Source organism: Ciona robusta, chromosome 10 (assembly GCF_009617815.1).
Source record: "Ciona robusta chromosome 10, ASM961781v2".
NCBI lineage: Eukaryota > Metazoa > Chordata > Ascidiacea > Phlebobranchia > Cionidae > Ciona > Ciona robusta.
In genome coordinates this window covers 5135801-5149409 of record NC_143244.1, presented here as the reverse complement: position 1 = coordinate 5149409, position 13609 = coordinate 5135801, and the positions used below count along the sequence as shown (strand labels likewise).

Sequence of the window (13609 nt, the reverse complement as noted above, 5' to 3'; positions counted from 1 at the left end):
CTTCGCTGATAGATGCTGTCTGCTATCAGATCTATTATGGTGGTTCGGCATATAACAGTGCTAAGTGTCTTATGTGGGCAAGTAAGACGAGTAAAACAGAATTAGAACTCTATACTGTAAGGACTGGCAGGCGAGTTTTTATGTATTAGTTTGGAGTAAAGTGGGACATGCTTTTTTTCACGTCCGATTTGGTACAGTAGGGTAGGGAAAGACGGGACACCTTTAGCACATATTACCCAAATATCCTGATCGTGTTTTAAACCATTAGCAACGGTCTATATTGGAGTCGTGAGGAAACGGTTGTCTAATTCGTTGAATGTTCTTTGTTGACAGCCAAATAGGGCAAGGGAATGGGATAAAATGTGTTCCATCTCCCCCCACCCTACTATATTAAACAAAGAACATTTACTAAATTAAATAACTGTAGTCCCGCGATTTAAAAATCGCGTTTTTAATTGTTAAAGACACATATGCAATTAAATACCCTTCTTGCGTTTTTAGAGAATTCGATTTTTAGACGTTTTTAGTTCGTTTGGAAATACTGAAATATGTCCCAAGCGTCTGCTATTACTATTGTAATTGAACTGATTGGTTTAACTGCTGGATTCTTCTCCGTATGCGGATCCCTTTGGTGTTTGCTAGACCCATGCTGGAAAATCACAAGTCAGGATTTGTCTGTTCAACCATACGACGTGTGTTATGGAATATGGGTCGGGTGTACCATTCCTTCAGATGGAAGCTGGATATGTGACGGTTATTATGGGAAGACGGTCATAGACCTCAACATTAGCGGTAATATTGTAGGGTGGGGTAGATGGGACACCTTTAGCACATAATATCCAGATATCCTGATCGTGTTTTAAACAATTAACAACGGTCTATGAGAGTCATGAGGACATATAGTTTCATATTTTTTTTAATGTTCTTTGTTTACTACTAAATGGGACGAGAAAATAGAGTTGAAAAGTGTCCCATCTCCCCCCATCCTACTGTATATACAAATAGGTTAATCGATGTAACTTAGCGCAACGGGGCAGCTGCATGGCTGTTTTGTTACATACACCTTACGTCACCTTACATATTAACACATATATAACTAGGTGTAAAATCTTATGATTTTTTAATGTATGGCTGACAATTTAGATAACTTAAAAGTGTCCGATGGTTCAAACAACTGAAAATATGAAACTTGTTTATTTCCGCTTGGCGGGCAATCACAGTATAGCGCTTGTGTTCTATTTCATACTTTTGGAGTTACCCAATGATCATTTTTATTGGTAATTATTTTCAGGTTTGTTTAAATATATGGCTTAGAGTAGTAACAACTTGTAAGTGACCACTGGGTTGGAGAAATTGTTTTTGTTTTATGACCCATGGATATATACCGCCTATGCTATTAATACATTACCTGTTACAGCTCGCCAGCATTTCTGTAGAGCGGCAACTATATCTTGTATTATATTAACTTCATGTTCTCTGCTGCTCGGTGCTATTGGAAGTCATTGCTGTGTCCTTAAATCTATTGACAACGGACATAAACGGTTATACCGATGTCTTACAGGGTGGTTCTTCCTAATTTCAGGTTCATTTTATAATTTCTTTACTTAGCATATTATTTTTATTGAGTTTTAATAGGGTATATGACCAGTACTATGGTATACTGGGAGGTAAGAAGGGATAACGTTAGGGCCTAATTTCATTATCTAAATTATCGTGTTTTTAAAGTCGTGTGGATGTAGTTATTTAATTCTGTAATTTTCTTTGTTTTCTACCAAATGGTACGAGTAAAGAGAATGAAAACGTGTTCTATCTTACCCCACTTAAAAATATATTCCACAATCTATATTCCCTACATGCCACGTTGTACTATGCCTCACCCATTTTTATTATTTTTGTCCATGTTTTATTGTGGTAGCTTAACCGTTTAGCCAAATTCAAATATATTTTTTGTTTCTATGCGGCATAGTCGTATCTGCAGAAGTTCTCTAACACTATATAATATACGGGAGACGGGACACCTTAAGCACATAATATCTAAGTATCCTGATCATGTTTTAAACAATTAACAACGGTCTATGAAAGTCGTGATGATATAGTTTTATAATTCGTATAATGTTTTTTATTCACTACCAAATTGGACGAGAAAATGGAATAAAAAGGTGTCCCATGTTCCCCCACCCTACTATATGTAACGTTAATGCGAACACTGATACTAACAATTTGTAATAACAGGTTGCTTAGTTGCTTCGGCTGGCTCGTGGTACCTTGCAGAGATATATTACGAACGAGTGTGGTATTACAGGGTCGGGCCGACTGGACTTGGTTATACCATCGGCAGAGCGATTTTCGTTGCTCTCGCTTCTGGAGGGTTAGATTTGATAGCAGGTGAAATTATTTTGAAAATGTTTTTATAAAAAATTTAGGCATCCGTAGCGTCAATGCTTTGGTGCGTATGTAAAACAGTGAAAAATACGAGAAAAAAAGGAAATGGTAATGCGTTAACATTTTTTTAAAGAATGAAAACAATCTACATATTTTTTTTATTTTTTTGGAAAATACAATCAGTCAGTGACGCAGAAAACAGTCAGTGACGACCAATAAAGTTAATTATGTTTTTTTTGTATTTTTTTGCTCTGAATATTTAACAAAATGCTCTGTATTTAATATAATCACTACACACAATTTATTTTTATATTTAATCTACCAGGAGTTTGCTTCACTTTGTGCTCTCACGACGGCTGCTGTGGAAGTCACAGCTCACAAGACACAGACTATGGGCACAGTGACTACCACACACGCAACAGGAAAACCTTACCACCACTTCAGCAGCGCAAAAATAACCGAAAAGAATACAAGCCGAACGAAGTTATGACCGAATACATTTGAATAACATATCGGTGCCATGTATTATCGGTCCTGGCTTTGCCGCATAGTGTAAACATGATTGTGTACACTTTTTTCATATTATACCGAAGTCACTTCAGTATATTTTATGCTTATTTACTTTAAAGAACTTTCTATTTTTAGCGCCTGTTCCAAAGAGTCACGGTTTTAAACTGCCGTTAATTGAAACAAAACATAGTTTGTTTAAAAACTCTGTGATTCGAAACAACAAATATATACTAAAAAATCAAGTCTTAGATAAATATTCTGTAATTTTTTTTATTCTGTAAATTTTGTAAGTTGAGTAAGATGGACACCGTTAGCACATAACATCAACTATTTTCTAGATGCGTTTTAACGCTTAACAACACTTAATTAAAATCATAAAGCAATAATTTTATAATTCTGTAAACATTCTTTGTTTACCATAGCAAAGTGGGGGAACGGGATACATTTAGCACACAATATTCAAATATTTTGATCGTGTTTTAAACAATTAACAACTGTCTATGGGAGTCGTAGGAATACAGTTTAATTACGTTTTAAATGTTATTTGTTTACTTCCAAATGGGACTATAATAAAAATGTGTCCCATCTTCCTCCATCCTATTATACTAAATAAAGGACAACGAAAACATGAACTATTTAAATTCCATCTACAATGCATCACTAAATTATTTCAATTATAAACCACACGTTTTGTGATCATAAAAGTTAGAAACAATAATAATACAAGCATGGGAACCCATACATATGATACAATTTCCCTCTCCAACGTTTTGGATTACAAACTTATACACATTTTTATGTGATGACAGAAGGTAATTTTTATTATACAGTAGGGCGAGAAAAGACGGGACACTTTTAGCACATAACATCCAAATATCCTGATCCTGTTTTAAACAACTAACTACGGTCTATGGGAATTATAAGGATACAGTTTATTTATTTTTAAATATTGTTTGTTTATTAGCAAATGGAACGAGAAAGTTGAATGAAATGGTCTCAAGTCACGATTTAAAATTTGAATTACTAACTGCATAAGTCAGGCCATTACAGTTAGAAAAATATCAATTCAAATTTAAGAGTCTATGCATATGATAAAGTTTTCATCTCAAACATTTCGGATTAAGAACTTAAACAATTTAAACTAATGTATAGGTTAATTTATACATAAATTACTCGAAATACATTTTTGCACGTAAGTGAAAAATCTTTTTGAAATCGTGATTTTTACACGTCTTCCTCCTCATACATTGGGTTATCAAAGGTTGAGGCGAAACTTTGTAGAGTTCCCGAAGCTGGTAGTCCCGTAATAGCCGAGCTCATGGTACTAAGCGGGGGGTTCTCGGTGCTTTGTTGGGATTTCTGCAAAGCGGGTTTTGTAATTAGGATTTTTGTTATATGGTGGGGTGGGGGAAGATGGGACACCTTTAGCACAAAATATATAAATAACCTGGTCGTGTTTTAAACAATTAACAATGGTCTATGAAAGTCGCGACGGCAAGGTTTTATAATTCTTTGAATGTTCTTTGTTTATTACCCAAATGTACGAGAAAATATAATAAAAAGATGTCCCATCTTCCCCCATCCTACTATATAGTAGGGTGGGGTTAGATGGGAAATATTTTTATACTAGTTTCTTGTTTCTCTGGGCATTTTATGTCGAACATTATGCGAGGGGAAAAGTAGCGCGTGTTTGTAATTGCAAGCATTTTCAGAAAATTAAATATAGATATAGGGAGTAGATGCGATATCTTTTTATTTAACTTTCTCGTCCTATTTGGTGTTTAAGAAAAAAGTTCAAAGAATTATAAAACCCTATCCTCACGACTCCAATAGACCGCTGTTAATTTATTAAAACACGATCAGAATATTTGGATATTATGTGCTAAAGATGTACCATCTTTCCTCACAGTACTATATACCTTAAACAGAACGGGTAGGCCTATATATGTAAAAAACTGGCAATTGGTTTATATTCAGTGTTAATTAGTATATTGAGTGTACTGTGCAATGTGTGAATCCATATTTCGGAAATCTTCGGATAAAATCGGATATGTTCGTTAGATTTTAGAAACAGAAAATTTTAGGAAACACTAGCGCCTGTAATAATAAACTCGCGGAATTAACGTTTTCTATAAAGTGTGAAAATTCCTGATGAGGCGTCATGTGTCGCTCTTAAGAGAAAGAAAGAAACAAGTTTTACGCAAGTTGATTCGAAACTAAGGAAGATAAATTCTTGTTTCTTTTTTATCTTGAGATTCATGGCGCTTGTGATAATTAGATCGTCGAATCAACGTTTTCAGTAAAGTGTCAAAATTCCTGACTTTTGCGCCGCCAAGAGAAAAAGAAAACCACGTTTTACGCAACATTTGCCCGATCAAGAAAAATAGATTCTTGTTTCTTTTTTATCTCGTGGTCTTTGCCCAAACTTTTATGTTTCACATTCAGTTGCAAGCTTGCATCTCAACTGGCGGTTGTTGGTTTGTTATGCTAGTATGATGGGTCATTTGGTTTTGTGTTTCTGGTTTGTTTTTTGAGCGTTTTGCACGTTCATGTTTTGTTCTTAGTTTGTTTTTGCACATTTTGATGTGCTGTTCGGGTTGCCGAGTTTGGCATTTGTTGTTGTTGATATTATTGTTTGGCTTTTAAGCCAGTCGATGTGTCGGCCATTGTTGGCGTTTTTGGTCATTTTGTGCTTTTAATTGTGAGCTAAATTTAATTCGTTATGCATATTATATTACTATTACTATAATTTTATATACTTTATGGGGTAGACGAGGGCAATCTAGGAATTTAGTTTCAGGTACAGGTTGGGTGTGCCTGAAGACTTGATTACGTCAGCAAGGCTACGTTTCTGACATCCTCGTGTATTTATCAGAAAGGTGAGATTCACGATTTTATTTTAAACCTTCTGGGGGTAACTTATTTTTGTCCAACGCAGATAATTGACTGGTTATCCAGTCAAATACAGCCTATTATGGCAATAAAGGTTTGCTATTTATGTGGAATCCTATTATTAACACTTGTTTTCAAACAGGAAGAAAGAAGAAAAGATAGAATTGTATCCGGGTCTTAAAGACGGAGAGGACGAAAAGGAGTGGATGGAACACCAGCTTCAACACCAGTACGGTACAAATTGTAGTACTGGTGAACGGTACCGTGATTTTTTTACTAGCACGTTAAGGTTGTAGGGGGGAGTTCTCGAGCGTGGGCCAACATTTTGTTGGTAAGAATAGCTGCACTTCGTGTGTTGTATTATTTTTGTCACTCGCGCGCGTCCCTTTACGCTCCGTATTTTTGTTGATTATACCACGAAGAGGCTCTCCATAAAAATGTAAAATGCGCAACAATGCTGGGTTTAGGGTTATTCTTTTAAGTAGGGCATAGCTCCAAACAAAACACATTTTCTTACAGGTGGCAAATGGTTTCATTCGCCCAAACAATAGGGCATAGAATTTCTCTCTCCTTTCTTTTTACAGGTTCTCATTTCTCTATATAGTTATATTAGAATTGTTGCAGGCAGAATGTCAGTAGTGGTTAACCCAGCAGCGTTGCATAAACACACAACTACACAAATAATCCAAATTCAAACACCAAAACACAATTCCACTGCTAACTCGTCGGTACCTTGTCGTGGTGCAGTGGCTTTCAAACTAAAGCCGACGATTTTCATATAATATTATCCAGTATTAATTCATTCTATATTATAGGATCCTGAAGAAAACGTTTAAGGACAACATAACGAAGATCTGGTTTATAAAATATGCGTGTACAATATTGCTTTTTTGCTAATGAAAGATTTTAATAAAACTGTTTAAAAAATTGGATTAAACACCGTTTTATATTTGTTGATTTTAAATTTAATAAAACTTTTTCAAAACTCGTGTTAAATTTTAGTTCAAAAACTCGTGTTAAATTTTAGTTCAAAGTAATGAAATGCTGAGCCAGAAATTTATAACTAGAATTAATGAAGTAGAGTTACGGTGGAAAATGTTTAAATGGGGGGTAGGCTTTAACAGAAATAGGTAGCTAGAAGTGAAATTTAAATGTGGTACACTTATAAGGAAATAAGGTCGCTAAAGACCAATGTATAAAACCGGTTACGCTATAAGATAGCTAAAGACCAATGTATAAAACCGGTTACGCTATAAGATAGCTAAAGACCAATGTATAAAACCGGTTACGCTATAAGGTAGCTAAAGACCAATGTATAAAACCGGTTACGCTATAAGATAGCTAAAGACCAATGTATAAAACCGGTTACGCTATAAGGGCTAATTTGATAGGTTGGCCTATGAAGTGATATTGACCTGGTGGGAGATTTTGAATGACAAGTTGGAAGTTTAGTGGTTTTATTTTGTATGGGTATATAAGGAGGTCCTGATTTATAGAGTTGGGCTTTGACCATGTTTTGGAATGTATTGTCCAATTTGGAGTTCATGTTTTATTAAATTTTTGTTCATGTTGTTTTTGTGTTTAGCTTTCGCGATTATAAGCTAATTACATTGAGGAAATATTTCACATTGTTATTTCTGATAAATTAATTCTAATGTTTTTACCACGTACGTAAATTTGTGAGTGAGTGTGTTTAATTATTTTTACGAAGATATAGAACGCCCTCTTACTATCAAGATATTTTGATAGTGTACCACAGTACTATACAATACATAATTACATAGATTTTTTTCGTCGCGTATAATTTTTACTCGACGCCATTTTTGAACAAAATATTTTATCAGATAATTTTACTCCTACCTCATTCATGTCGATGTCAAACAGAGGATTTCCATAATTGTCGTTGCTCTTCTTCGGGAATGGACTGAATCGAAGTGAATATGATGATGTTCTGAAAAATTAAATTAATAATTTTATGGTATTAATTACTGCAAATATTTAAGTCTAGTTTGTCATAGTTTCAACAACCATCTTTTATTTTCAGGTAGTTAACACCAAAATTTATTTTCAATATTCGTTTAAAATAGCCTTGCGTATTTACAAAAAATTAAGTCGCCCTAATATTTGACATCGTACACAAAAAAAACACTATTTTATCATTACTATAGTAAGGTGGGGGAAGACGGGACATATTCTCATTCTATTTTTTTTTGTTCCAGCATTTGGTAGTAAACAAAGAACATTCAAAGAATTATAAAACCGTATCCTAACGACTCTCATAGACCGTTGTTAAATATTTAAAATACAATCAGGATATTTAGATAAAGTGTACCAAAGGTGTCCCATTTTCCCCACACTACTATAAACATACATATACCTTTTACGAATATAAATCACTAAAACGGCGACCAATATTATAGCAATCAGTAACCCTATGACGAGTCCAGCAATTTCCCCGCTCTGCATTCCCGTCTGCGGGGAAATCCCTTCTCCTGATGACGTCATTGTAATTTCGGAAACTCCGATTGAATCTGCAGCTGGCAAATATGATTTTTAAGTCTTAGAAAAAAATAAAGTTAAATATCAAGTCTCACAAAAAAGGTAAAATAAAATATTAAGTCTTACAAAAAATGAAATAAAATATTAAATCTTAGAGAAAAAATAAAAGTATTAAGTCTTAGAAAAAAAATAGAATGAAATGTTAAATCTTGGAAAAAAAATTAAAACAAAATATTAGGTCTTGGAAAAAAATATTAGGTTTTAGAAAAAAAAAAAAAAAAATGAAGTCTTAGAAAAAAGTTAAATTAAACCGTTATAAGTCTTAGAAAAAATAGAAAAATAAAAAATTATTAAGTAAGTCTTACAAGCTAGTATATTATTGTACAGTGCAGTTGCGTAATCCTTCGCATTAGAACCAGTAGAAGTCCCCGTGTTTTCGTCCGTTATTAAAACCTGAACAAAAGGTTCCGAAATTTCCAATTTTCCTGCAGCGAGGTGTATAAAAGTTAAAACGGTTTTGGGTTTAGTAGGATAGGGGAAGATAGGGCAGCTTTTCATGCTATTTTCTCGTCTCATTTGGTAGTAAACAAAGAATATTCAAAAAATTATAAAACCGTATTCCCACGACTTCCATAAACCGCTGTTAATTGTTTAAAACACGTTCAGCATATTTGAATATTCAGTGATAAAGTGTCCCATCTTCGCCCACCCCACCATAGTTACGCAATATAAACTGAATTTATACTTACTTGAGTAGGAGTCAATTTTTGAGAGTATATGATGCACACCTGTGTACTAAAATCACAAATTAGTTAAATTTTTATCTTTATATTTTATTCATAGTAGGCCCGGTAACGTGGTATATATGCTTACATTAAATTTTCTTAACCCATTTAGTAGTAAGCATTTTATTTTTTGTCCCATTTGGTAGGTAAAGTTTAAATAATTACAAACTGTATAGCCTCGCGACCATAAAAAGCGTTTGTAATTGTTTAAAACATGATTAGTAAATATGGAACAGTATGTGCTAAAAGTATCCATCTTACCCCACAGTATATATGTTACCTGAACGTTTTGGTCCAAGTCGGCCATTAGCTGTTGCAATGCGCTTTCCTTATAAGCTTGTGTGTAAGAAATGGTCAACACTGCTCCGCACAGCTGGCAACACTGGCCGGCTGCAGAGATCGGAAGAGAACAGCTGACGTCATAACACGTGACCATTCCGCAAATTAGACTCTGTTTTTTAAAACGGTAATTTTGTAAAACTGAGTAACTTTTAATTAAGTAATTTTACAAAAAATAATCAATTTTACAACACAATTAAGTAATTGTAGAACGAAATTAAAACATTTTACAACAAAATTAAGTCATTTTGCAATAAAACCTGAAGATTGTCGCCCGCACGACATGCACATCCAGTTACGTCACTGCATATGGCTCGCTCAGCAGATATTACACCACTGCCTGTGAACTGGTAGCGCCCTCTACCGGTTGTTCGATAATCGGAAAATGTGGCGCTGTCGAAATCCTGAAACACAAACTTAATTTTCATTTTTTTAATAGAAGATCAAATTAATTTAAATTCAAACAATGTAGAAATTGAGAACTGGCAAAAAACGACAGTATTTATAAAACATGCTATGGGTAAAAACCTTCTTCGGTGAAATTTTAAAATTTAAGCGTATCTGCAAAACCCACAATACAGGATAAATTAGCTTATATGGGTCATATTCCAATGAATAGTCGGTAGGGGAAGATAGGAAACCTCCAAAATATAATATCCAAATACCCTGATTGTGTTTTAAACAGTTAACCACGGTCTATAAGAGCCGCAAGGATAAGGTTTTATAGTTATATAACTTTTCTCTGATTACAAAACAGCCTAAATTTATGGCAAAAAAATTGAAAAACGTACCTGATTCCAAATAACTAACCGGTGTAGATTAATATCTTCTGGCATCGAAACCATCCATGATTGCTTAAGTGGAAATACTGCAGTGTCGAAATCACACGGAATCTAAAATTAATTGCAAACAATTGTAAATTACATTATAGGCCTATACAGTGCAAAGGGCGTGAATTGAATGAGTGTAACTTATTTATCTTGACGTGCGGGGCAATGATAGTCGTTATAACACATTCTGTTTCATACAATTCATGCCCGCTTACGAGGTTTCACGCATTTAACTTTGTGGGTAATTAGTTTTTGGGAGTATCATATTTTTTATTTTATATGGCTAACATTTCGAACAACCAAATAAAAAACGTTAAGTTGGAGCAAATTTTCGGCAAACTATACATTGAATTTTCAAAACACACATGATATATTTGCGCACTTTAGGCGTTTCATGAAAAATATTTCAAATACCTTTTCAATATCTAATAAATCTTTGCTTGACATTTCGTCTCCGTTTTCGTCGCTACCTTGCCAGTTACCGATGTCAAACCAATTGTAAGGAACAGAATTGTAAGTCAAAACTATAAAAAAAACATAATTTAACTACTTATAAACATAACAACTTAAATATGGTAGGGTGGGAAAAGATAGGATACCTTTTCATTATATTTTCTCATTCCGTTTGGTGGTAAACAAAGAACATTCAAATAATTATAAAACCGTATCCTCACGACTTCGATAGATCGTTGTTAATTGTTTAAAACAGGATCAGGATGTTTATATATTATTCCCATCTTTTCCCAACCCATACTATAATATAGTTTTTAAATAAATATCTGTCAAAAATAACAAAGATGGTATTAATTAAACCAGTGAAGAGATTTAAATTAGCGAAAACGACACTCGTTAACAGCTAGTACTAATGAGACTTTATCCTTATACGACAATCATATATATATAGGTGGGGAAGTTGGGACACCTTTAGGACAGAATATCCAATTATCCCGAGCGTGTTTTAAACAAATAACAGCGGTCTATGGGGGTCGTGAGGATACAGCAGGCCCTATATATTTCTTTGCATTTTCCTTGTTTACTACCAAACAGGACAAAAAACTTGAAAAAAATGTATTCTATCTTCTCTCAACTATATAACACCTTTACTCAACAGAAAGTCAATTTTTAAAACCTTATACCAGTCTAGCAAAATAACCTTTTCATATTGCATGCAAAAATCATCAAATTAAGTTTCAGACCTTGAATCACATTTTTTCACATTATCACTATATCACGAACTCACCATGATCACCGTGATCGTCACCCACACATGGTGAAAGGCTTTCATCCGCACCCCATACAACTCCATCAGCGAATATAAACTCGCCGTTCAAAGGAAAATACTGTTTAAAACATAATATATAACATAATTTTTAGTTATCCTTTAAAAACGATAGCGAAGGTCATGTCATTTAAAAAAAAAACAAAGAGAAGGGAATCAACAGCAAAACAACAGCTGATAAACTACGCTATGAAAGAAAAAGTTTTAAGTGTCAGTTGAAAAGCGTGGTCGTAGCTTCCAATATTCACAAAATGCTGCTGCTCGAGAATGAGCAAATGAAACTTCTTACCAATTCCTTTATGCTGGCGTTGGTCTGAACAAATATAGACACAACCTGAAACAAATACATATGGTAGGGTGGGGAAAAATGGGACACCTTTTTATTATATTTTTTCATCCAATTTGATAGTAATCAAAAAACATTCCAAAGAATTATAAAACCGTATCCTGACGACTCCCACAGATCATTGTTAATTGTTTAAAAAACGATCAGGATATTTGAATAATATGTGATAAATGTGTCCCATCTCCCCCACAGTACTGTAGTACGGCAAGACTGCAGTAGACGTTTTATACCAGATAAGCTGCTAAAAGACAAAAACTTACCTAAAAATTTAAATGGCAGAAGATTTGTTTAAACGACTAATTTTAACTACCTGGTCTTCATTAAATACGATGTTGTCCTCTGCACACGGCACGCCGTGTCCGACCCATCTTTCAGGGTTATCGAAGTTGGAATTGGAAACAAACGTTTGTGTATATTGCTTCGAGTAACACGATGTAAATGCTGTAGAAACAAACACCGCTTAAATTTATGAACTGTGCATATATTTTTTATATGGTGTTACCACCTAAAGATATGATGCCGTCATCTATTAGGGTAGGGGAAGATGGGACAATTTTTCATTCTATATTCTTTTCCTAGTTGGTAGTAAACAAAGAACAATCAGTTATAAAACAGTATCCTCATGATACCCATATAGAATTGTTTAAAATTTAATATATTTGGATATTACTTGCTAAAGGTGTCCCATCTTACCCCATAGAACTATACCACGTAGATCCCATATTTTCTGATCATGTATTTAATTATTAACAACGCTCTTATATATACAGTCGCCGGGCTAAGGTTGTAGAATTCTGTAAATATTTTATCTCCACCCTACGATATCGCTGGGTACTAATATGTGTATTATGCATATAAGGGTCACTCTCTAAACTAAAGTAGTTTTGCAAACACCAGCAATAAAATGACTTTACCAGAACAGATACAATACTTTGGGGGAAGATGGGACACATTTGGCACATGATATTCAAATATCCTGAACGTGTTTTAAATAATTACTAACGGTCTATGGGAGTCGTGAGGATATGGTTTTATAATTCTTTGCATTTTCTTTGTTTACTACCAAATGGGACAAGAAAATTGAACAAAACGGTGTCCCATCTTCCCCCACCCACTGTAACTAACAAACACAACAAAATTTGCACCCATGAAGTGACTTAAGGGTTAATTTATACCAGGCATAGCAAAACATTGAACAGAAAACGACTGAAAATGTTTTAAGCACTTTTAAGATAAAACATTTGATTTGCCACTGTCGACTAGTTTGTATTAAACGTTATTGTTTCACATAAGTTCACCTGAGAGTAGAAGTAACCCTCTAAAGAGAAGTACTAAGACCCTACTTCTGAACATCTGCCTAATTTCTTGGAATTTCTGACTTGATTCAATACTGTATTCCCAATCAAATCTATTCAACTGTATTTCGCAGTTTCGTTTTACGACCCTCTTTACAGAATGTTTACAAATGAAGTGATCTGCCCAATTGGTACGACATGCAGGCAGTAGATTTTACAATGTTTGTTTTTGCACATAGTAGACCAATAAAACTATACGATTGTTTTAGTTATAAAATGACAATTTTGTGCACTCTAATGCAGTTCCTATTTTAAAGCAGAACATTAGAATGCTTGTTCCTTTTTAATTTCAACATTATTTATCAAATTCAAGTTAATTTTTTTAATCTTTTTGCTTTTTGTTATCAAGGTGCTCATATAAATATTTTCTTTTTAATTTGAACATTTTCCAA

General features: G+C 34.0%; 2 protein-coding genes across 2 annotated transcripts; one reads left to right on the top strand and one right to left on the bottom strand.

The window, feature by feature from the left end:
- The first annotated feature begins 482 nt into the window (after nucleotides 1-482).
- On the top strand, nucleotides 483-6780 carry LOC149729861 (claudin-1-like). The gene is made up of 6 exons (XM_089885919.1): nucleotides 483-792; nucleotides 1418-1582; nucleotides 2233-2385; nucleotides 2708-5771; nucleotides 5927-6013; nucleotides 6600-6780. Exons 1-4 carry the CDS (start codon nucleotides 549-551, stop codon nucleotides 2884-2886), a joined length of 741 nt encoding a protein of 246 aa, XP_089742045.1. The 5' UTR covers nucleotides 483-548; the 3' UTR covers nucleotides 2887-5771; nucleotides 5927-6013; nucleotides 6600-6780.
- LOC149729860 (protein amnionless-like) lies at nucleotides 4117-13484 on the bottom strand. Its single transcript, XM_089885909.1, has 13 exons — nucleotides 13161-13484; nucleotides 12173-12303; nucleotides 11806-11850; nucleotides 11478-11577; nucleotides 10652-10761; nucleotides 10199-10300; nucleotides 9668-9811; nucleotides 9349-9519; nucleotides 9033-9078; nucleotides 8649-8768; nucleotides 8162-8321; nucleotides 7645-7735; nucleotides 4117-4251 (listed from the first exon to the last, which is right to left on the bottom strand). The coding sequence occupies exons 1-13, from the start codon at nucleotides 13213-13215 to the stop codon at nucleotides 4117-4119; spliced, it is 1410 nt and encodes a 469-aa protein (XP_089742035.1). The 5' UTR covers nucleotides 13216-13484.
- Nucleotides 13485-13609: the final 125 nt, after the last annotated feature.